Source organism: Desmodus rotundus, chromosome 8 (genome assembly GCF_022682495.2).
Source record: "Desmodus rotundus isolate HL8 chromosome 8, HLdesRot8A.1, whole genome shotgun sequence".
Taxonomy (NCBI): domain Eukaryota; kingdom Metazoa; phylum Chordata; class Mammalia; order Chiroptera; family Phyllostomidae; genus Desmodus; species Desmodus rotundus.
The window spans coordinates 127,962,750-127,984,673 of NC_071394.1; the positions used below are offsets into that span (position 1 = coordinate 127,962,750).

The 21,924-nt window shown below is 47.4% G+C and overlaps 1 protein-coding gene across 24 annotated transcripts in view; it reads left to right on the forward strand.

Moving 5' to 3' along the window:
• LOC112309799 (zinc finger protein 197) overlaps positions 1–21,924 on the forward strand; it is a 56,098-nt gene that overhangs the window by 24,340 nt on the left and 9,834 nt on the right. For 4 of the 24 annotated variants that reach the window (XR_011651495.1, XR_011651494.1, XM_071222129.1 and 1 more), the window contains exons 1-4: positions 11,673–11,781; positions 12,322–12,426; positions 17,945–18,058; positions 18,583–20,064. Coding sequence is in view for 10 of the 24 variants with exons in the window: in XM_071222129.1 (XP_071078230.1) it covers positions 18,013–18,058; positions 18,583–20,064 (1,528 nt within the window). In the remaining 14 variants the exon portion in view is untranslated. Of the gene's footprint in view, positions 1–85; positions 11,782–12,321; positions 12,427–14,590; positions 14,736–17,944; positions 18,059–18,582; positions 21,646–21,924 lie in introns of those variants that run through there. The other 20 variants (XR_011651493.1, XR_011651491.1, XR_011651488.1 and 17 more) reach the window with 18 other exon arrangements.

A 21,924-nucleotide genomic window follows, 5' to 3' on the forward strand; every position in this document is an offset into this window, starting at 1 on the left:
CATACTTCCTGACCGTCGTGACGTTATGATCCTCCTCTTTCTCCAGGTCAGCAGAAGCTGACGTGTGTATTTTTGTTTGTTTCAGGAGCTGAAACCAAGAACCCACAGTTACTGGTTCCAAAAACTGAAATATGTGATGAAGCAGAAAAACCCTTCCTGATATCAGGAAGAATCCGGAAAGCTGACTCTCTAGGACTGGAGTTGGAAGGAAGGTGTGAAAAGGGGACCATGTTAAAGAGGCAGAGGATAAAAAGGGAGAAGAAAGACTTCAGACAAGTGGCCATGAAGGACTGTCACCTACCTGAAAGCTTCAAAGAAGAGGACGACCAGAAATGTCAGAAAGCTAGGGAAAGATACCGCCTCAGTTCTGGCCCCGTTAAAAACCAGAACAGCCAGCCTGGGCAGAAACCTTTTACCTGCAGCGAGTGCGGGAAAGGCTTTAGCCAGAGCGCCAACCTCGTTGTGCACCAGCGAATCCACACTGGAGAGAAGCCCTTCGAGTGTCACGAGTGTGGCAAGGCCTTCATCCAGAGCGCCAACCTCGTTGTGCACCAGCGAATCCACACTGGGCAGAAGCCCTACGTGTGTGCCAAGTGTGGGAAGGCCTTCACCCAGAGTTCCAACCTGACGGTGCATCAAAAGATCCACTCCTTAGAGAAAACCTTCAAGTGCAGTGAGTGTGAGAAAGCCTTCAGCTACAGCTCCCAGCTTGCTCGGCACCAGAAGGTCCACATCACAGAAAAGTGCTACGAGTGTAACGAGTGTGGGAAAACATTTACTCGGAGCTCCAACCTCATCGTCCACCAGAGGATCCACACCGGGGAGAAGCCCTTTGCCTGTGCTGACTGCGGCAAAGCCTTTACCCAGAGCGCCAATCTCATTGTGCATCAGCGAAGCCATACTGGTGAGAAGCCATATGAGTGTAAAGAGTGTGGAAAGGCCTTCAGTTGTTTTTCACACCTGATCGTGCACCAGAGAATCCACACCGCAGAGAAACCTTATGACTGCAGCGAGTGTGGAAAAGCCTTCAGTCAGCTCTCTTGCCTTATCGTGCACCAGAGGATTCACAGTGGGGATCTTCCCTACGTGTGTAACGAGTGTGGGAAGGCCTTCACCTGCAGCTCGTACCTGCTCATTCATCAGAGGATCCATAACGGGGAGAAGCCGTACACATGCAGTGAGTGTGGCAAGGCCTTCAGGCAGAGGTCGAGCCTCACGGTGCACCAGCGGACCCACACCGGGGAGAAGCCCTACGAGTGTGAGAAGTGCGGCGCAGCCTTCATCTCCAACTCACACCTCATGCGGCACCACAGGACCCACCTGGTCGAGTGACAGGTCAAGGGCGTAGACGCCTCTGCTGTTTCCTTCCTCCTCTGTAAAGATGAGGCCTGCTCTGCCCTTGAAAATCACATCTTTCAGGAGTGCAGCACAAAACACGAGCATTTCAGAGGCAGATGTTAAGGAAATTAAAACAAAGCTCCCACAGGCATGGGCTTTGTTTTTAACTGTCCCCTTAGCGGTGATGTTGCCTGCAGGAGAATGTGGCTTTCTCAGAAACGGGTCCTACGCAGCTAAGTGATGAAGGTCCCATTTGGGGAAAGGTAATTGGAAGCTAAATTTTGATTTTTTTAACTGGTAATTCCATTTGGGGTAGCAATTCACCAACAACTCACCTATGAATATTTATAAGCTTTCCATTCCCTAGGTAATCAAAACATTTTTTATAAGCCTGTTTACTGTCTACGCCTCCTGAAATGGACAAAAGCGAGAAAACGGCTGCTTCCCTCATTGGCTGCGCCTCATGAGCCCTGGTGTGGCAGAGCTCTGGGGGCCCTGGTGAGTCTCTCCAGACCATTCCCCAGTCTGCGTGGCCGAGCGCTTGGGGATGGATGGAGACAGCACGCTGAGGCACTTCACACCTCTCCCCATAACCCCGGTTCCCCTGCGTTCCGTTCGGAGAGAGGCTCCCCTCAGCCCTTTCCCAGGGAGAGGAGTCATGGGAAAAGCTGGCCTGGAGGCCGGCCCATGTTTTCTCCCCAGTCTAGGCGGCATCCCCACTTTCGGGACGGTCTTTAGGGAAAGTGGGGCCCTTCTAACTCTGAGGGGACCAAAGGAGGAAGTGGAAGGGGACAGAGGGGGAGGAGTGGGGTTTGTAAGGTCTTAGTTTTTTTGTTTGTTTGTTTTTGAGAAGTTCAAAGGTATTGGAATATGAAAACTTAGAAGGATGAAGAAACTGTCTAAGGTAAGATACATGTTACCACTGAGCCTTTTTACTCTTGGGAAATTATTTATAAAACTATGCAGTAGGTAGAGTTATGTAATATTGCCTTGTATTTATATGGAACTTGATGCTTTGTGGGTGCACCTTCCCGCATAGCACCGTGACACCCAGCACTTACCTCATGCTTCAGGTAGATCATTTCCTTAATCCTTGCAGCACTGAGGGAGGTGTTTGCCCCATTTACCTGCAAGTGGTCATTTAAAGCAAGGCCACGTGACAAGTGACAGCCGGCATTCAAATCCAAGACCCACATCCAGATTCTCTTTGTTCTGCCATGCTGCTTGTCCAGCCACCTGTAATCCCCACCCAGATCTGCGGAAAGCTGAGAAAGGGGTGTGTGGTCTCATTTTTAGGGAAGGAAGCTGAGGTGACGGATTTTGGGGTGTGCCTTCAGCAGTGTGACCAGCAGACAGCAAATCTAAGACTGGAATGTAAGTCTCCTGACCTCTGGGTCTGTCCACCACCGCCTTTCGGCATGCAAGAGCATTGATCGTGAACGCCGCACCTGTGACAAGCAGTTTGGGGCAACTCCGCGTGCAGAAGGCCCGTGCTCTCATTGTCTCGTGTCTGCAAGACCGGGTGTTATCGTCATGGTGTTTGGTAATTTACAGAGCACTTCCCCATACAGAAGGCATACGCAAGAAAGCTTACTGAGTTCTTTCTCCCCTTCAACTACAGTTTTTCATCAAAGCGCGTGCATCTTCTTTTCCCCACGCCACCCTGAATGAGACGGACACAAACACGAGAAATCAGAATTCATTAAGAAGAATCAAAGATGCCCAAGTCCTCACTAACCCTGGCAGTGACTGCTTCTGCCCCCCTGTCTGGGAGTGGAGAGATCTAGAGATGGCACCACACGTCTGCTAGAGTAGGAACAGGTTAAGAGTCCCCCCAACCCAGCATGATCCGGAAGCCCAAAAAAGGGGAGCAGGTGTGAAGTTCAGGATAAATCGGTGACTGACCCACCAAGGGGCCAATGGTATACTTTCCTGGAAGCTGTCACCTGGCATGTGTGAGCGTTAGGACAGGTAAACTGTGTTTAGCTGTACATTGTATGTTCATTCTCATGCTTAGTCATGCATGATTGTAATTTACTTGTGAAAGAGTTCCAATCCCAGGGGGTTCCGAAGAGGCGCCGGGTGATTGTGCCATTACTCTAGGTTTGGGGATCGGTGACCCTGCGGAGAAGCAGCAGTCTTCACCGTGACTGCATGTCACCTAGGGCTCTTCAATTTTTTTTCTCTTTTTAAGTATATTTTATTGATTAGGCTATTACAGTTGTCCCTTTCTTTTCTCCCCTTTGTCCCCCTCCACCCAGTACCCCCATTCCCTCCAACAGTCCTCCCCTTAGTTCATGTCCATGGGTCCTACATAGAAGTTCTTTGGCTTCTCTATTTCCTGTACTACTATTAACCTCCCCCTTTCTCTTTTTGCACCTACCAATTATGCTTCTTATTCCCTGTACCTTTTCCCCAATTTTCCCCCGCCCCTCCCAACTGATAACCCTCCATGTGATCTCCATTTCTATGATTCTGTTTCTGTTCTAGTTCACTTAGTTTGTTTTTGTTCTTTTGGGGGTTTTTTTTAGGTTCGGTTGTCGATAGTTGTGAGTTTGTCATCATTTCCCTGTTCATAGTTTTGATATTTTTCTTAGCTGAGTCCCTTTAACATTTCATATAATAAAGGCTTGGTGATGGTGAACTCCTTTAACTTTACCTTACCTGGGAAGCACTTTACCTGCCTTTCCATTCTAAATGAGAGCTTTGCTGGATAGAGTAATCTTGGATATAGGTTCTTGCTATTCATGACTTGGAATACTTCTTGCCAGCTCCTTCTTGCCTTCAAGGTTTCTTTTGAGAAATCAGCTGATAATCTTATGGGAACTCCTTTGTAGGTAACTGTCTCCTTTTCTCTTGGAGACAGATGCTTTTAAGATTCTCTCTTTATCCTTAACCTTTGGCATTTTAATTATGATGGGTCTTGGTGTGTCCCTCTTGGGGTCCAACTTGTTTGGAACGCTCTGAGCTTCCTGGACTTATATGTCTATTTCCTTCACCAAATTGGGGGAGTTTTTGTTCATTATTTCATCAAATAAGTTTTCAATTTCTTGCTCTTCCTCTTCTTTTGGCACCCCTATGATTTGGATGTTGGTTTGTCTGAAGTTGTCCTAGACTCTCCTTATTTTTTTGAATTCTTGTTTCTTCATTCTGTTCCGGTTGAATGTTTATTTCTTCCCTCTGTTCCAGACTGTTGATTTGAGTCCTGGTTTCCTTGCTTGCTGCAGCCTTTATAGTCTACGGGGTGCGTGAGGAGGGGAAGAGGGTAGAAAAGGAGGGGCTAGGGAAGGGCTCCAAAGAGCCTAGTGCCTCTGAAAGTCTGGTGGCCAGTGGCGGCCACTTAGTATGGGGGCCCGGTGTTGACTTTGCTGGGCTGGCTGCCAGGCAGCTAGCTTCCTGTGACTTCCTGAGCCAGGTCGTAGGTGATAGTGCTCCCAGAGGCCTGGGGAGATTGCAGGTGTTTTGTAAATTCCAGCACTGGAGCCATGGATGGGAGCATGGACTTCCTGAAAAAGCAGCTCTCCCACTAGTGACCCGGGTCAGCCTTAGAGGGACTTGGGTGGTGGGCGCGTGGCTTCCCCAGGGTACTCAGCACTTGTACCTGAGCAGTTCCTGGAAGTGAGCGCAGGCAGTGCCTATAGCAGTCATGGGTAGCCAGGAGCAAGCTGCTGGAGGGATGGCTGCCATGTTCTTGCTTGTGAGCTGGTGGGGACCTTGTTGGTGACCCCTCATGGACCTCAGTGAGCGATCACAGGTGGCGGGAATGGGTGCACTAGGCCATGGAGCCCATTTACAGAGGAGCCCGCAAGAGGCCGAGCTACGACCGAGAGTAGCAAGGGTCTGTACACTTGATAAGAGGGGAGGAGGGGCTGTCCCTCGTGGTCAGAGTCCACTGAGGTGGGAGTCGTCTCCCTTCAGCGGGTTTCGCTAGAAGTGAATGGGAGCTTTGAAGCCTCATTTTCCGAAGTTACCAAGAGCTGTCAGACACAGAGCCAGCCCTAGTGATGGACATCAAGGGTTGAGCAAGGAAACTCATCCCCACTCTCAAGGGAGACCAACAGATGTCCAGCACAGCTGGCCGTGAGTCCCTCCAGGCAGGGAAGCAGGTGTGACTGGGCACATCTGAGCTTCTGCGCTCGGGGTCCAGTCTCTTCCCCGTCCGGACAGTTGTCCTCCCCCTTCTGTTGCTTCTCCACTTGCTGGTCCATCCAGTTAGCGTGACCTTTTTGGGGTCACAACCGCTTTGAAAATCTCATGGAGGTTGTGGATCCTCCTGGAGAAATGCAGGTGGCACTTGCAGTTCTGTGCTCATTTTAGGGGCATACTGGCTGTCCGAGGCCTATTCCTGTACCCTCAGTGCCCAGAGGCTCACCTGGGGATGTGCTGCATTCGTCATCAGTGACGTTTTCAAAAATGAGATGAGACTACAAAGCTTACTTTTGAATCCCCTCCCTCAGCAAATCTTGGCATTATTCAGTGCCCAGGCTAGAAACCCAAGAGGTATTCTGGCTTCCTGTGTGTCATACATACGGTCAGCACAGAAATGTTCATCATGCACTCTCCTTGCGCCAAACTCGGTCCTAGATGCGGGGTGCCTGAGCACACGAGGTCTGCCAGACCCTTTCCTTGTGTCTTCTATGGGAAGCTGTCTGGATCCATTAACACGATTGACTAAGCCCTTCATAGTCTCTCTCCAACCTCCTCTCTCTGCTTCCTGCGCACCTTCGACTACAGCCTGGAGGCTCGTGCTTGCTCCTCTGTGTGCCTTTGCTCCCCCCGCCCTGCGTGCCTGACTCCTCGCCTCCACTCTCCAGCCAGCCCCTGCCTACTCAGCCCACATAGGTTTCCTTGCAGATTAGCCTCAAGCCCCGTCTCTGGGAAGCCTCTGATGGGCCTAGGCCAAGGGCATGCATACTTAGAAGTGTACTGAGAAACGAGGGTGTGACGTGATGTGTACCCAAAGTTTACTGCTCTGCTTTGAAGTGGAAACAACCTGGGCTGGAAATTCTGTGTGCAGTACAGGCCCCATAATGTTACACACACTAGTAAAAAGTGTACAGACAAATTACCTGAAAGAAATACCAGCACATGGTCAAGTGATTAAGTGGCGTGTTCACAGCTGTACCGGTGGTGAACGGCAGACCGTCGGCTCGGACCCAGGCCCTGTGGGTGATTAAAAGCGTTTTTTAAAATGTGATTTCCATATTTCCTACAAGGAGCAAGAATTTTATAATCAGGAAAAATAAATTACTATATGTACATACTTAGTTTTTATTGTATTAACTATAAACAGCATGTCAGTTACTCTTGTGTCAGGTGGGGGTGCACCTGCCCTTTCTCTCCTTCCCTTTGCCACCTCTGCCCCCGACAGTGTCAGGTCTGAGAACTCTTCCATTCTAGTCTGTAACCGTAGGGAGTCTCTCTTTATGCTTTGTGTATTGATTGGTGCTCAAAGCTGAAAGTAAGTGGCCGCAGAGTCATTGTGGCTGGGGAAGTGTTGTCCGCTGCAGGCCTGAGTCGCTTACTCTGACTGTTTCCTTTTTGGAGCAAGCAGCCTTTTGTTTCCACTGAAGTCCTGGGTGCCTTTTCCTCTTGCACTGGTTGCTTTTAGCTTGTCCTCAGTCGTTTTTTTCAAACTCTCCCTCCGGTTACTCTCTTGAGTCCCGTTTTCTCCTGTTTCCCGTCCTGAGCCCTGCACGTCCTGTTCCAGTCTGTCCTGGTGGTCTCTCTGCCCGCAGTTCTGTTGTTACACGGGCTCTGTTGTGTCCCGAATCCTCCATCGTCCTCTTTCTTCCTTGACTCCCTCACTGTCCTGCAGCGCAGCCTCAAGCATACAGAAGGCGAAGTTGTTGAACGCTTGTCCAGCCAAAACTGCCGTCACACTTGTTTGGCAGTTTGATTGGCTCTGGAATTCTTGATTGAAAAATTTCCTCAGAAGTTTGTGGATGTCTGATTCCAATATGATTCCTATTTCTTTGACAATAAATAGTATTTGCATTTTTGTGATCTGCTCCCCCACCCCAATGCCCAGAAGCTTTTAGAGTATCTACTTTGCCCTGACTGGTGTGGCTGAGCTGGTTGGACTGTCCTATGAACCAGAAGGTTGCAGATTTGATTCCCAGTCAGAGCACATACCTAGGTCGCGGGTTCAACCCCTGGTCGGGGTTTGTACGGGAGGCAACTAATCAGTGTTTCTCACACTGATGTTTCCCTCTGTCCTTTCCTTTCTCTCTACAAGATATGAAACGAATGTCCTCAGGAGAGGATAAGTAATAATAATAAAGTATCCACTTTATCCTCGGGGTACTCAATTTCCTAATGTTCTCAGTGGAATTTACTCAGTCCTCAGGTATTCTTACTCTTGGAAATTTTCTTGCGTTATGTCACAATTCCTCCTTTTCAAATTTTTTTTTGGTTTTTTATTCTGTCAGGAATTCCTGTCAGTCAAATGTTGGACTTTCTGGATTGATCCTCAACTACTTTCTCTATTATTTCTACTTCTTTGTGCCATTTTCTGGGAGACCACCTTGATTATTTCTCTGCCTTTCTAGTGAATTTTTCATTTTGGCAGTAATCAGTTTAGTTTCTAAGAGGATTTTTTGTAGCATAGAAAAGACTGGAAGGAAATCATGTACCTGGTGTTAACACTGGTTAAGCTTTCCTGCATTTTTTTACGGTGAGCCTGAATCTTTTACGATCGGGAAGCAGGTTGATGAAAGGGAAAGCTCGGGCCGTGCACAGCGGTGAGCTGTTCTCGTGTAGTGTGGGCGCCGGGCTGTGAGAGAAAGGGATCCTGGAGACCGCACAAACAGCTTCTGTCAGAGTCCCCGAGGACCGTGGGGTTCTGACCCAGTGAGTGGCAGGGGGTCAGGAGGGACAGATGGGATGAGTGGGCCATAGGGGCAATTTGCACATCTCACACCAGAAATCCAGGCCTCCACACCCTGGTGAGATGTGACCCGTGACAAATGGGGCCTGGCCCAGGCCAGAAGGGCCCTAGGCCCAGGTGTCCTTGTGCCTCTCTGAGGCCACCATGCACACTCGCGGTGGCCAGCACATCTGTGGTGTTGGGAGGAGAGTGGGGGAGGCAACCTGAGCTGGTAGGAAGGTCGTCGCCGCCCCATTAGTTGAGGAGTTCCTGCGTGCTGGGCTCCGCTAAGTGCCGGAGGTCTCTATCTCAATGAACTCCTCTGTCAGGAGCGAGGTTCTCTTGTCCCACTTACAGAGCCAGGAGCCTCAGTCAGGGCTAGAACAACTGAGGCTGGACCTGTGCCCTTCTCCCAGGCCACCTCCTCAGTGCACCTCCAGGGACCCTCCCCTCATCTGAAGGTGTACAAAAGCAAACAGTGAAGAGTGAGTCTCCCAGCCCAGGGTACCCAGAGAGAACTGTGGTAAAAAGAAAAAAAATCTCAATGATCCTTCTAGAGATAGTTCACACATTTACAATATTCTGCACCCCCCCACCCCCCACACACGGGAGCTTAGGATACACTGTCTACATCCCTTGCTTTTCACTTGTCTTGAAGATGGCTCTGTTGGCCTATACGATCTACCTCATTCTTTTGTTTTCACTGCCGTGCGGTCTTCCATTGTGTGGCTGAGCCATGGTGCATGTAGCTGGTTTCCTGCCCCTTGCTGTTAGAAACGGTGCCATGCTGAGTGCCCTGGCACACTCTCCTCGGCGTGTGTGCCGCTTTGCGGGATGAACTGATACAGGTACCTGCATTGATACTTCGACAGAGATTGCATATGAGCACATGTATGGAAATGCCCATTTCCCTGAAGCCTCTATAAAACTGTTGTTTTCTGATCTGAGAAATGAAAAATGCTCTCATGTTTTGTGTTCAGTTATGAGTGAAACTGGGTATCGTGCCTCGTTCTCAAAAGCCATGTGTGTTTCCTTTTTTTCTGTGAATTGCTCTTTCATGTTCTTCAGCAGTCTTTTCTGTTGGGTTAATCTGTTCAAGAATTGATTTGTACAAACTGTAGTAAAGAAATTACTCTTCTACCTGCCACATGTGTTGTAAATGTTTTCCCCAGTTTACAGGTCGTCCTTTTACTTTAACCTTTTGCTCTTTGGATATTTGCAGTTTAGCGTGAAATCAAAGCCTTCCCCTCTTGAAGACTGTACATGCTCCCATGGGAGAGCCCTTTGACTAACCTAGTCCTTTGAGGTCTATTTGAAATTCATTTTGGAGTAAGGACTGAGTTGGGTCTCACCCGCCTACCGCCCTCTTACCCCTGGGTTTAGCGGCAGGACTGCCAAGAGGAAGACACCTCCCGGTTTTCTGGAGCTGCTCAGCAAGAGCCCGAGCCTGGGCCCTGGAGATGGACTTCTCTGATGAAGTTTAAGAGTGTCATCCCAGTTTTCAAATCCTCCAAGCCTGCATTCTTGGGGGTCATTCTGAAGTTCTCTGGAGGTGATTATTTGGCTTTGTTTTTCCTGATAATTCCTATTTTGGAACCAACTCCTCAATCACAGATTGGGCCTCATAATCTAACAAAAGATAGAGAAAATAGAAAAATGCCATCTGTTTCCAATGGCAGAGACAAAATGTCTGCAAGTGATACTAACAGATACTGTAGACTTCACACTGTTCACATGTCTACAGAACATCTGCACCTAATGTGGCTACAGAAGAAGGTAGCAGGCAGCTAGGAGGGAGGGAGATGGTAGGGGAGGGGGCAGCAGGTGAGGCATTCAAGCAGAAGCCAACAAAGAGGCTCTGGTGGGTTAGACCTGGTTTGGGATTGGGAGCAGGCCAGAGTCCGGCACTACTTGCAGGTCTCCTTGTCCATGCTCTTGTTTCTGAGCCACGCTGCACCACACCGGGATGGGCACCTGCAGCGCGTGAGACCAGCCTGGACTCTGGGCAACTCTGTGCACAGACCTGGGGAAATACTTCCATGCTGAAAATGAGCTTGGGAGGCTGGGCCTGCAGGTGGCAGCAATGGACCAAGGTCACACCTTTTTCTGGTCTTTTCTCTTTCCTCTTTTTTTCTCTTCCCATTTCTTCTCTTATACATTCTTCCCCACCCCTCACCTCTGTTCCCTTTGGCTTTCCTCCTCTTTTTATTTGCCTCCTTTTTCTCCCTCAATTCTTGTCATTCTTTCCATTCATTCTCTGATCTCTTGTTTGTACTTTAAATCTTCTCCTGCTTTGGCGTAAACACTCATAACCTGTCATTCCCTGCCATCATCACTGAGGTCAGCCCTCCACTGGTGGAAGACAGACCCCCCGGCTACTTGACAGTTGGGTCAGGCTTGGGGAGACTCCGGAATGTCGGTATCCCCTGAGCACAAGGAAAACACTGTAAAGATGTACATTGCCACTGTGCCAAGAGCCAACTGAAAAACATCTTATACGGAGGTGAAAGGACCTGTAGGGCTCTCCTTGCTTCCAAATTCCTGAGGCTGCAAACCCACCCCAGCCCTGAAGGTCCGCAGAGACCCCACTGCCTCTACAGAGCCAGGCACCCCTGAAGGGCAAGGGGGACAGGGACTGTACTCGGGTCATCCACTTCAAGCCCCAGCTTCATGCTCCACGAGGCTTGCAAAGCCGGTGAAGAGCTGCTGCCACCCAGCCGAGTTGGAAATTTGGGGCTCAATTCTGGGGCCACTGCCTCTGGCTTTGTCCAGTAGCCCTTTCCCAAAGCAAGCAGGTTTTCCGAGGGGGCCCAGGGGAACTGGCAGCTAATACAGGAAGCGGGTACCACATCACCTTTAATCCCCGTGTCTCGGAGAATCTGGGACTAAGAGGAGGACTGCCGATTCTCGGAAGGGGCCATTATAATGAATTGTTCCACATTCCATTGCTGGTCACGCTGAGGATAGGTCAAAATTTAGGGGTGTGGGGCGTAGAAGCTTAACTAAAGGTTGGTCAATGGATGTAAAAGTTCAGCTAATTACTTATGAAGCAAAGAATTCAGACAGTCTGTGTCTGGCCTTGTCATTTGTAAAAAAATAAAATTTTGTTGTTTAAGCCATTCAGTTGATGATATTTTGTCATGGTAGCCTGGGATGACGAAGACAGTGGGGTGGACAGCTGGCTCCCTAAAGAGGCCACCAGAATAGACGATCGGCCAAACCGAGCCAAGGCTGATGCTCCTGCAGTGCAGAAAACCACTGCTGTGACGGGCTTGGCCGTAGGACGCGGGACGTCAAAGGCAGGGTATTTTTTTAAGCTGAGGGATGAGGCCGTCACTGTTCCGGGACAATGTAGTACTTCCTGGGACAGCGGGAACACGGCAGAGTTCGGAGGCCCGACAGAGAAGCAGCTCCCGCTTCCTACGGGAGCAGACGCGCGAGAGCAAGGGCGCGGGGCCGCCGATGACGCACTAGCGGCCGCGCCGCCGCTCTTCCGGCCAGGGCGGGAGGCCTGCGCCCGGGGTTCCGGCGTCCCTGGGACTGCGGTCGCCTCCCCGAGGGGCCCGCGGATCACGGTAAGCGGGCGGGCGGGTTCCCCGGGTGGGGAGGAGGAGGCGGCTCCGCAGCACCTCTGGGCGGCCGGCGGCCGGGGCCTCACGCAGGAAGCCTGCTCCGGCTGGTACTCCCCGGCTTGCGGCCTGCGCGCGCGGCGCGGAACTCCCGACGGCCTCGGGCCCGGCCTCGGGGAGATGCCCGGGAAGATGGACTGAATGAACGGATGGTTGAGTGAGAGACGAGTGACCCGATAAGTGTTAGGAAACGAAAGCCTGAGTCTGGGTCTGGATACCACCTACTTCCCCCAGTCAGTCCTGCAGCCGAGAAACGCAGTAGGGACCGTCCTCGTCCCCGTGCTAAACGGACGAGGGTGGGGCGGGTCGAGAGCTGGCTTCTCCAGCTCCCGGGGATACGGAGGCTGTTCGTTGAGCTCAAGTTGGGCTGTCCAGTAACCCCCGCCTGCCTTTATTTACAAGGCTCAGTGCACAGCTAGTAAGTTATAGCACCTACGCAGATGTCAGGGTCTGTCTGCAAATTTTACTCTCCGTTTCTTGCCAAAGATTGCGCAGAGTTCCGGGGCGGGGTTACGAAATGAGTGACGTTGGAGCCTGCCAAATGAGAAGATGCTTCCCGTCTAGTGTTGGAAGATGCACATACACACACACGTGAGCAGATTTTTGAGACTTTACACGTATTGATATTTAGCACTTAGTAGGTCCTGTTGAAAGCAGTTGTGCTAATTGGTTTAACCTTTACAACAACGTATTATCTGTAGTTTTTGACGAGGAAATTGAGGTACAGAGAATAGATAACTTCTCCAAGGACAGGTTGCTAGTAAGTGACCCAAAGTGACCAAAGAGATGGATCCATTGTGCAGCTGCAGCCTGGGTATGCGACGTTGGCAAGCTGACGAATGCAAGAAAGGCTTCAGCGAAGAGCACGCTTAAGTGGGGTCTTATTGAAAGAATTGTGTTTCACATTCTTGAAAAAGCCCACCTGGCTTGCCCAGAACCCTTCACATAATTATTGAGAGGGTAAAGAGGGGGCAGCAGGGAGAAAGCTTGCAAGGTATGAGGAGGCGACCAGCTCCCTGTTACTCCTAACAGGATGAAACTATTAAAGGCTTCTTTCCTATTTCCCTTCATCATAATACCCGTCTCACCCCAAATCTGGATTCAGACAGAGCCTTTTAACCTCTGAAAATCACTGAGAATCAGATTATTCCACAGTAGGCATTTGTGGAAACCTGTGCGTGTCTTTCTGGGGAACTCACAGACTCGGGAGTCAGCAGTCTGGTCCATGTTTTTGTAACGCCTGTTTTTGTAACAAATGTTTTATTGAGATGGCTAAGCTCATTTGTTTACCTATTGTCTAGTTCTGTTTTCAGACTACGAAGGCAAAGCTGAATAATGACAGAGAGAGGCCATATAGCCCTTGTAGCCCAGGGAGACTGAAATCCTGACTTTACGGCCCTTCACAGAAGAAGCTTGCAGTGCGACATAAGCCGCTGGCAGCGCAGATGGCCCGCGGCTAAAGGGCAGTGGCTGCCTGGGAGATGTCTTTCCTTCTCCACAGGCTTTGCCATCAGCCGTCGTAACTCTTAACTGCTGCTGAGTGCCTGCCTTGTGGCAGACGGTCAGAACGTGTTACACGCGTCAGCTCGTTCAGTCAAGGGTTCACAGAAAGTCAGAGCCGGAAGGACTCGGGAATACTGTCTAATTTGTCACCTTTTTCAGATGGCCTGTCTGGAGGCCCACTCACACGGGCTGTGACGGACAGAATCTCCTGACTCCCAGTGCCCCCTGAGTGGGAGGCCAGTACCATAGCCGTTGGATCTGGCTTTTGTTTTTGTTTTTGTTTATGTGTTTGGGGGGGGGGGTGTTGAAACCCATGAGCGAGATCTGTCATTTTCTAAACAACTATTGCTCTGACTATACAAGTAATGCATGTATATTGTAGGGAAAGTGAAATACATAGGAGATTCTAAAGGACAAAGTAAAATCTCCTGTTAAATGTCCTAGAGATTAGTGTGTTAACGTTTTGGTGGGTTCCCTTCTGCCCTTGGTGTGTGTGTGTCTTGTAAACATCTGCGTTTCCTAATAGTTTCTCTTTGTCGAATGCTCACTTGATGCTGGTACATGTGCACGTTTTTTAGTGTTTGGATCCTGTTTTAGTACACTGTTTTCTCGTGAATATTCTTTGAGCACATGATTTTTAATAGTTTCAGAAACTGTCATATTTATATGACATCAGTGTTTATTTGCCTGTGTTTCTTTACACAATTATAATAAGAGTGTGATCTTTGTACATAAATCTCTGTGCTCCTCTGTGATTATATTTTTTCACTTGTTTTTCTCCGATTACAGAAGTTGTTTATTTTTATGGGAAAACTTTCAAATATTGCAAAAAGATAGGCTTTAACGCAAAAGTTGACCATAATCTTATTCCTCAGAGATGATCGTAGTTAACGTGATACATATTGTTAGAGATTTAAGTTAGTTTTTAAAGAGTAAAATTAAATGTAGATAATAGAAGAAATTTGGAAACTAGAGGAGAAAGTCATTCATAATTCACCATAGTGATTGATGATTAATTTTCCTTGGTCTTATTCACATACATATTTAACATATATGATGTTAGGTTTACTTGAAATTTTAATATCCTGCATATTTCCTATTTACATATAAGAATTCAGTATTTTCCAGTTGCTCCCATATTTCTATTTTTATTTTTACTCTTAATGTCCATATAATTTCTACCAAATGGAAATACCATAATTGCTAAGCCTCAGTATCCATCAATGGAAAATTGTGTTTTCCTACGTTTCAGTTAACAGAAGGATTCAGTTTTTTCCTCTCTGGGAAGTTAACTCCTCTGTGAAAAAGTTCTGACAGTGGAATCCCTGGGTCCAACAATACAGGCATTTGTATAACACGTACGGATGGCTTTGAGGACCATCTGCGATACACAGCAGGTGTTGCATACACGTGACGACGGTTCTCGTCTTTTCCCACAAAATGATGACCCCTGTGCCCCAGCTGCACGCGACCCTGCATCTTTAGGGTCTGATACACACTGCCAGGTTTCTGCTAGAAAAACGGCACCAGTTTACGTTTTCACCGGTAACGTGAGAGAAACTTCCTTTCCCTGCACCTTTGCTGGTCTTGAATTTTAGCATTTAAGAAAAAAAATTCCAGTGTGATATAAAAATTGATTCTTCATTTCTTCAGTTTCCATTTCTTTGATTACCACTGAAATGGAACTTTGTTTTGATATGCTTTTTGGCCTTTTGTAATATTGGTGTATTTGTTGTACATACTATTTCTCTATCAGTTCATCTTTTTCTTACTCATTAAAAAGTCTTTTATCTATTAGATATATCTACTCTTTGATGTATAAATCGAAGTACTTTCCCTAGGTTGTTTGCCTTTTAGTTTTATTTGTATGTTGAATATAGAGATTGTTGCTTTTCTGTGGCCAGATTTATCCAGTGTGTCTTTGTGGTTTGTGCTTTTATGCATAACGCTTAGAAAAGGCTACCTTAACCCTAAAGTCAGTCATTTGTCAATATTTTATCTTGCGGTTTCATTTTTAACATTTAACCCTTTAATCAGTTGAGATATTTTTTAGAATACCATATGAGGTAGGAATCTCACCAGGTGTTTATTCCAGGCAGTTAAGCAACAGTCCCAATGTACTTTATGAATTATCAATTTTTTATTAAAAATGCCAATTTTATCGTATGTTAAATTCTTTTATTTTTCTTACTGGATTAGGACTCTGTAAAAGCAAAAGCCAGAGTTAAACTTCCTTTTAAATGTGTAAACTTACTGTTGAGGTTTTCCTAGACACCCTTTTTTCATGATTTTGATGATTTTGATCTGTTACTCCAGAATTTTAGTTCTCTTTATGCCAAAAACTCTCGGTGCAAGTTTTCAACACATACTCTGTTGAATGTATGTGTTGAAATACATACATACAAATACATACAAATGGAAACTCTCCCCTGTATTCCAGATAGGTGTACCTTCTTCCTGTTCGGACACTTCAAACCTGAACGTACTTCTTCCTCCCCAAACCAGTATTCCCACTCGCCCTGTCACCACACGCCAAAACTGAGCAAGTTACCCTGGATTTCTCCCCCCCACCCCGTCCTCACTCCCCCCGCCCGCCGATATCCATCTGCCCCTGTGGACTCTGTCTCTGAGGCAGTCTGGTCCTTGCTGGGGCTCTCCCACTTTTCACCTTGCCTCCCCTGCCTTGCACCCCTTATACGTATTTTTTCTTATGGGCAGGGAAAGCTCTAATGTATTTCTTTAATCAGGAAATCTAATGTTACATCTTTTTCAAACCTTTTCAAATCCTTTTTATGGCTTTTTGTCCATTTTTGGGTAAATGCCTTGAAATGATTTGCAGGGCTGTGTTTGATCTGGCCTTTGCTTGACTCGGGCTCCATGTCCTATTTCTGCTGCTTAATACATTGACTTACTGGATCTTTTTCATTCTTCTAAAGTACTGAGCTCGATTCCTTTATAAATTCTGTCTCATCTCTCTGGTATATTCTTTTCCCTCCTCATGTGTCTAATTTGTACTGATCTCTTTTTCAGGGAGGCTTTCTTCCCCAAACTAGATTAGGTACCCTCTGCTCTATATTCCGTAACACCCCATATTTCCACTTGTAGTTCCCGTATGTGTAACTACTGGTGTAATGTCTTTGTCCAGCTACGATGTAAGCCGTGGGCAGGCAGGGGCACGTCTGACATTTTCTCCGCTGTCTAGCTCTGATTATACCCAAACCCCACTCCACTCTATGTCCCTACTGTGGAAGAGGAACAGGAAATCCCAGATAGAATCCTCTTATACTTTTAAAGCTCAGCATGGAAGTATAGGCCTTCAGGCCCTGGCTGGTATGGTTCAGTGTTCTGAATGCCAGCCTGCAAACCAAAAGGTTGCTGGTTCAATTCTCAGTCAGGGCACATGCCTGGGTTTTGGGCCAGGTCCCCAGTTAGGGGGGTGTGAGAAGCAGCCGATCGATGTGATCTCTCACACATCAATGTTTCTCTCCCTCTCTTTCTCCCTCGTTTCCCTTTTTTCTAATAATAAATAAATAAAATCTTTAAAAAAATATATAGTAAAAACATTTGGCCGTGACAGGTATGGCTCAGTAGATTCAATGCCAACCTGCGCACCAAAGGGTGACGGGTTCAATCCCAGTCAGGGCACATGCCTGTGTTGCAGGCCAGATCCCCAGTAGGGGGCGTGTGAGAGGCAACCACACATTGATCTTTCTCCTTCTCTCCACCTCTCTCTAAAAATAAAAAAAATTAAGAAAAAAAAAGTATAGGCCTTCATGAGAAGTGTACAGGACCAGCCTTATTATGTAGTTCAGCAGGTACAGCCTGTTCTTTCATGCCTTCTGAGCTCTCAGTTATGGTAAAGCTGTGTCCCTCTTCCTTGAAATAATGCTGCCTATCCTACTTCATATGTCAGCGTTACATGAAGAGACATTTTTGCATAAGCTTTTATAATGTTGACAGTCCAAACACCAGAAACTACTATTTTTGTAACTCTGTGTAAGTCAGAAATTATTTTACAAAGTGTTTTATTTAAACTGTAGCCTACGCTCTTATATTGAGCTGTGCCTGAAGAAAACCTGTTTGATACGACATTTAGAAGAAAGGACAGTCGGTGTCTCTCTAGGTTGTGTCGAGTAGAGTTCCCCAACTCCTGTCTAGGTCCGTGGCATGTAGTGGAGGTGGGTGGATCAGACTTAGTGCATTAGCCTTGCTCTGAGGCCGTTCGCCATGCAACTTTTGATTTATTGACTTTTCATGTAGATTATTGTAAAATGGACAGAGTGTACTAGTTGACATGAATATTCCTGTCCACTTCTTAGTTATTTTTATCATTATGAATAACATTCTTGCTCATTCATCAAGCACTTGAACATTTGTTAACATGTCAGTCTGTCTAGTTGTCACTTCTTGAAGAGCTGACACATGGAGTTTGCGAACCTAGAGGGCCGGGAGCCAACCCCAATTCTTGCTGATGCAGTCACATAGCTAACCTGACAGGCTTTGTATGAATTTTTAGATAGTCTCCCTGGGCAACAGCTCTTTCTCATTTTTCTGTTTCCTGGGACAATGATATCCCATCCCCCACCTTTTTTCCCCCTGTGAGCAGGGCTCCCAGTTTTCCAGCCTTGACGTGTTCTACAGTTAAAGCAAGGAGAAGATTTGTGGGTGTTGAATATGCAAGGAGCTGAAGAGAGAGAAATTGGAAGAGAGGTCTGTTCAGGTGAGTGAGCAAGAGACAACCAGTGGGAAGCACAGCAGGGCTTTGGAAATTGCACAGGAGAAACCGAATGAAGCTCAGAAGATGAAACCACCCCCAGTCTTAGGGATGCCGGGGCAGATGCAGTGAGCTGCTCTTGGGGTCAACTTTCCCCCCATACTCAGTTTATCTTTCTCAGTTCCAGCATTTCCCTTTTACATTTCTCCTACTCTCCTCCACTCTCTGAATATAAACAGCCCATGTTTTCTGTCTTGCCCTGATCATTATCCTGTGGTTGTTGCTTTCCCTTTATCTCCATGCTCTCTAGTTCTCTCACTCTTCGGGTGTTTATAGCTGCCCTTTCTGTGGGGTTCCTCGCTAGCTGATCACGTTATTCTGGTGCAGATCTCTTTCACCCTTGCAGCTCTGAATTACTTGTCCCACTTGCTTTTATTGGCCCTTATCGAGACCTGTACCTTAGGCCCCAGAACTTCAGGGGCCTCCACTTTGCCCCACATAAGAGAATTCATTCTGGTGGTTTCTTTCAGGTTGGGTGAACAAGCCTGCTCCAGAACAGGATGTCTCTGAAATTGGTTCACCAGAGACAGTGGGAAAGAGACTCCAAGGGGATGAATCCCAGGATTCTGCATTCGATGACAGATACGCATGTGAGAGCATGAAGGAAAACTCTCCCGGAGACATTCCTGAGCCACGCCTTTTCCAGGAAGGAGGTTTTAGGGGAAGAACTTTCATCCACAAGGAAGCACCTCCTGAAATGATTAGCCAAGAATATAATTTTGAGAAAAGGTTGCTTTTGACCTCAAGCCTTGTTACACATCTCAGGGTTTCTACAGAAGAGAGTTTACATCAGTGGGAGACAAGCAGCGTACACGCCGATGAGACTGCAGACCAAAGTAAATGCTCAACCCTCTCCGCACGGAAAAGGTCTTGGCAGTGCAGTGAATGTGGCAAACATTTCACTCAGCGCTCATCCCTGACCCAGCATCAGAGAACCCACACTGGAGAGAGACCCTACGCGTGTGAGGAGTGTGGGAAAGCCTTCAGTCGTAGTTCATTCCTTGTTCAGCATCAGAGAATCCACACTGGGGTGAAACCGTACAGATGTGAGCAGTGCGGGAAAACATTTCGATGTCGATCATTTCTTACCCAGCATCAGAGAATCCACACTGGAGAGAAACCTTATAAATGCCGTGAGTGTGGGAATTCCTTCCGCAATCATTCACATCTCACCGAACATCAGCGAATTCACACTGGGGAGAAACCTTATAAATGTAATAGGTGTGGGAAGTCATTCAATCAGAACACACACCTCGTTCATCATCAGAGAATTCACACTGGTGAGAAACCTTATTTATGCAATGAATGTGGCTCCTCTTTTCGCAAACACTCAAACCTCACACAACATCAGAGAATTCACACAGGGGAGAAACCCCACAAATGTGATGAATGTGGGAAAACTTTCCAAACAAAGGCAAACCTCTCTCAACATCAAAGAATTCATACTGGAGAAAAACCCTATACATGTAAGGAATGTGGCAAAGCTTTTTGTCAGAGTCCGTCCCTTATTAAACACCTGCGAATCCATACTGGAGAGAAACCTTATAAATGTAAGGAATGTGGCAAAGCTTTTACTCAGAGTACCCCTCTCACTAAACATCAGAGAATTCATACGGGGGAGAGACCCTACAAATGCAGTGAGTGTGGTAAAGCCTTCATTCAGAGCATTTGCCTTACTCGGCATCAGAGAAGTCACACTGGAGAAAAGCCCTATAAATGCAATGAGTGTGGGAAGGGCTTCAATCAGAATACCTGCCTCACTCAGCATATGAGAATTCATACTGGAGAGAAGCCCTATGAATGTCAAGAGTGTGGGAAAGCCTTTGCTCATAGCTCATCTCTTACTGAACATCATAGAACTCACACTGGTGAGAAACTCTATAAGTGCAGCGAGTGTGAGAAGACCTTCCGCAAGTATGCACACCTTAGTGAACATTACAGGATTCACACTGGTGAGAAGCCTTACGAATGCATTGAGTGTGGAAAATTCTTCAGACATAGCTCAGTCCTTTTCAGACATCAGAAGCTTCACAGTGGTGAATGAACCTGACTTTAGGTTATGGCAGTTTGTCAAAAAACTGGTTAGGAATTTGGCTGAGGAGAGGGGCCAGGGGAGTTGCTGGAGGGAAGGATGAAGGAGCCTTGAGTACTGCACTCAGTATTTCAGAGAGGTATGTGGGGGCTTGGAGAATGCAGAGCCTACTCCGGGTGGGCACCTGGGAGTACAGGGTACCAGGGAAGTTCTTGCTTTTCAGGTAAATCCTTGCTGCTTGCCACTCGTCTCCCCCCATGTGACCTTTGCACCTCAAGGTGCCATTTGATAAGTTAGCACTTGTGTCTCCCTTACTACATTCCTGCTGCACCTTCCCAAATTGTCACATCTGTTCGCTGACCCGTAGGCCAAGGTGCTTTTCCAAACGCTCGCTGTGAGGGTGGCCACAGTTCTGAGGCCATGCTAAGCAGCCACCAGATGTCTGAGGCAGCTCCACCGTGCTGCTGTGGGGAGGCTGCTCAGCCTATGAACAGCCCCATCAAGGGGATGGAAGCAAGTGAAGGGCAGTCTGTGCTCGGCAGTAGGGGGTATGTGGCAAGAACTGGGCTGATCTCTTTTAAGACACATTGGTAAAGAAGGCTTTTAGCAGGTTGAGGGGGATCTTTCCTGACTCTTTTGAGCTGGAGAAAAGGAGGCCAAGAGAGACTTCTGGAATGATGCCAGTTTGTGGAAGGGCGTCACTTTTGCTCAGAGGGCCCTGGAGAGGGAGGCCCAGCCTATGTCCAGGAGGAATAGTGGCTTACCCAGCGCGGAGTGGCCTGTGTGAGGCTGGCGGTCAGAAGAGGCCACGAGCAGGAAACCTGCATGTGTCAGAGCAAGCCATCCACGTGCCCCTCCCCAGACTGAGGTTTACGCCTGTCTCGTAAGTTTGGCTGGGTCACAAGTTCACAGGGACTAGGGGAGAGGGCCCTTAAAAATCACAGTGTCCAAACAAAATGGAACTCGGGCAGGGGGTGGTTCTTTTTTCTCTCTTTTGCCTTTAGGGAGGTGAAAGCATTAGTGAAGAAGGAAGACTGCCTTTTGGGTTGCCTGGAGTTGGGGGCTGCTGCACCAGACTAAGAGTATGTTGGTTGCTGTAGCTGGGAGAGCTAGGTTTCGTTATGCCCCTGGTGGCTCTGACAGATGTGTTAGGTCTTTGGTGGTTTTCTGCTTTTATAGGCCTGTCGTATTCCTGGATATTTACCCTTTCCTGCAGGTTAAGAGTATCTAGGGAAGCATTTCTCGTGGGCTAAATCTGGAAAGCAGTGTAGGGAGGATTACCTGAAAATCAAGATACCACGGGTTACCACTGATTTAAGGTATTTTATTCTGAGAGAAAGGGCATGTTTTTGTCTTTTCCTTTACTCCCTTTCATGTTCTTAGGTGCTGCCCAGGGATTCTGCTCCAGAAGATTGTGCATAGCCTTTGATAGGAAATCAGTTCTATGCTCTGAAGCTTAATACAGCTTTTAAAATGTGGCTATTAAAAACAATGAAAGTAAGTTGACTTTGGAATGGTTGATTATTTGGAACTTGGCATTGACTGTTTTCAGGAGCAACTGTCTTATAAGCATGGCCTTGAGCCATTAATGGGAATGTGAAGAAGTACACTTTTCTCTTGCAGCTGTGAAGATATATTCTCAGAACCTGGCACAGGGCAATTTATAATTGAGTAAATTAATACTGTAATGGGCAATTATAACCCTATGAAAACTTTGTATTTTATGCTCATAAAAAATAGTCTATAGAAAGCAAATGTCAGTTTGTTTACACTATAGAAA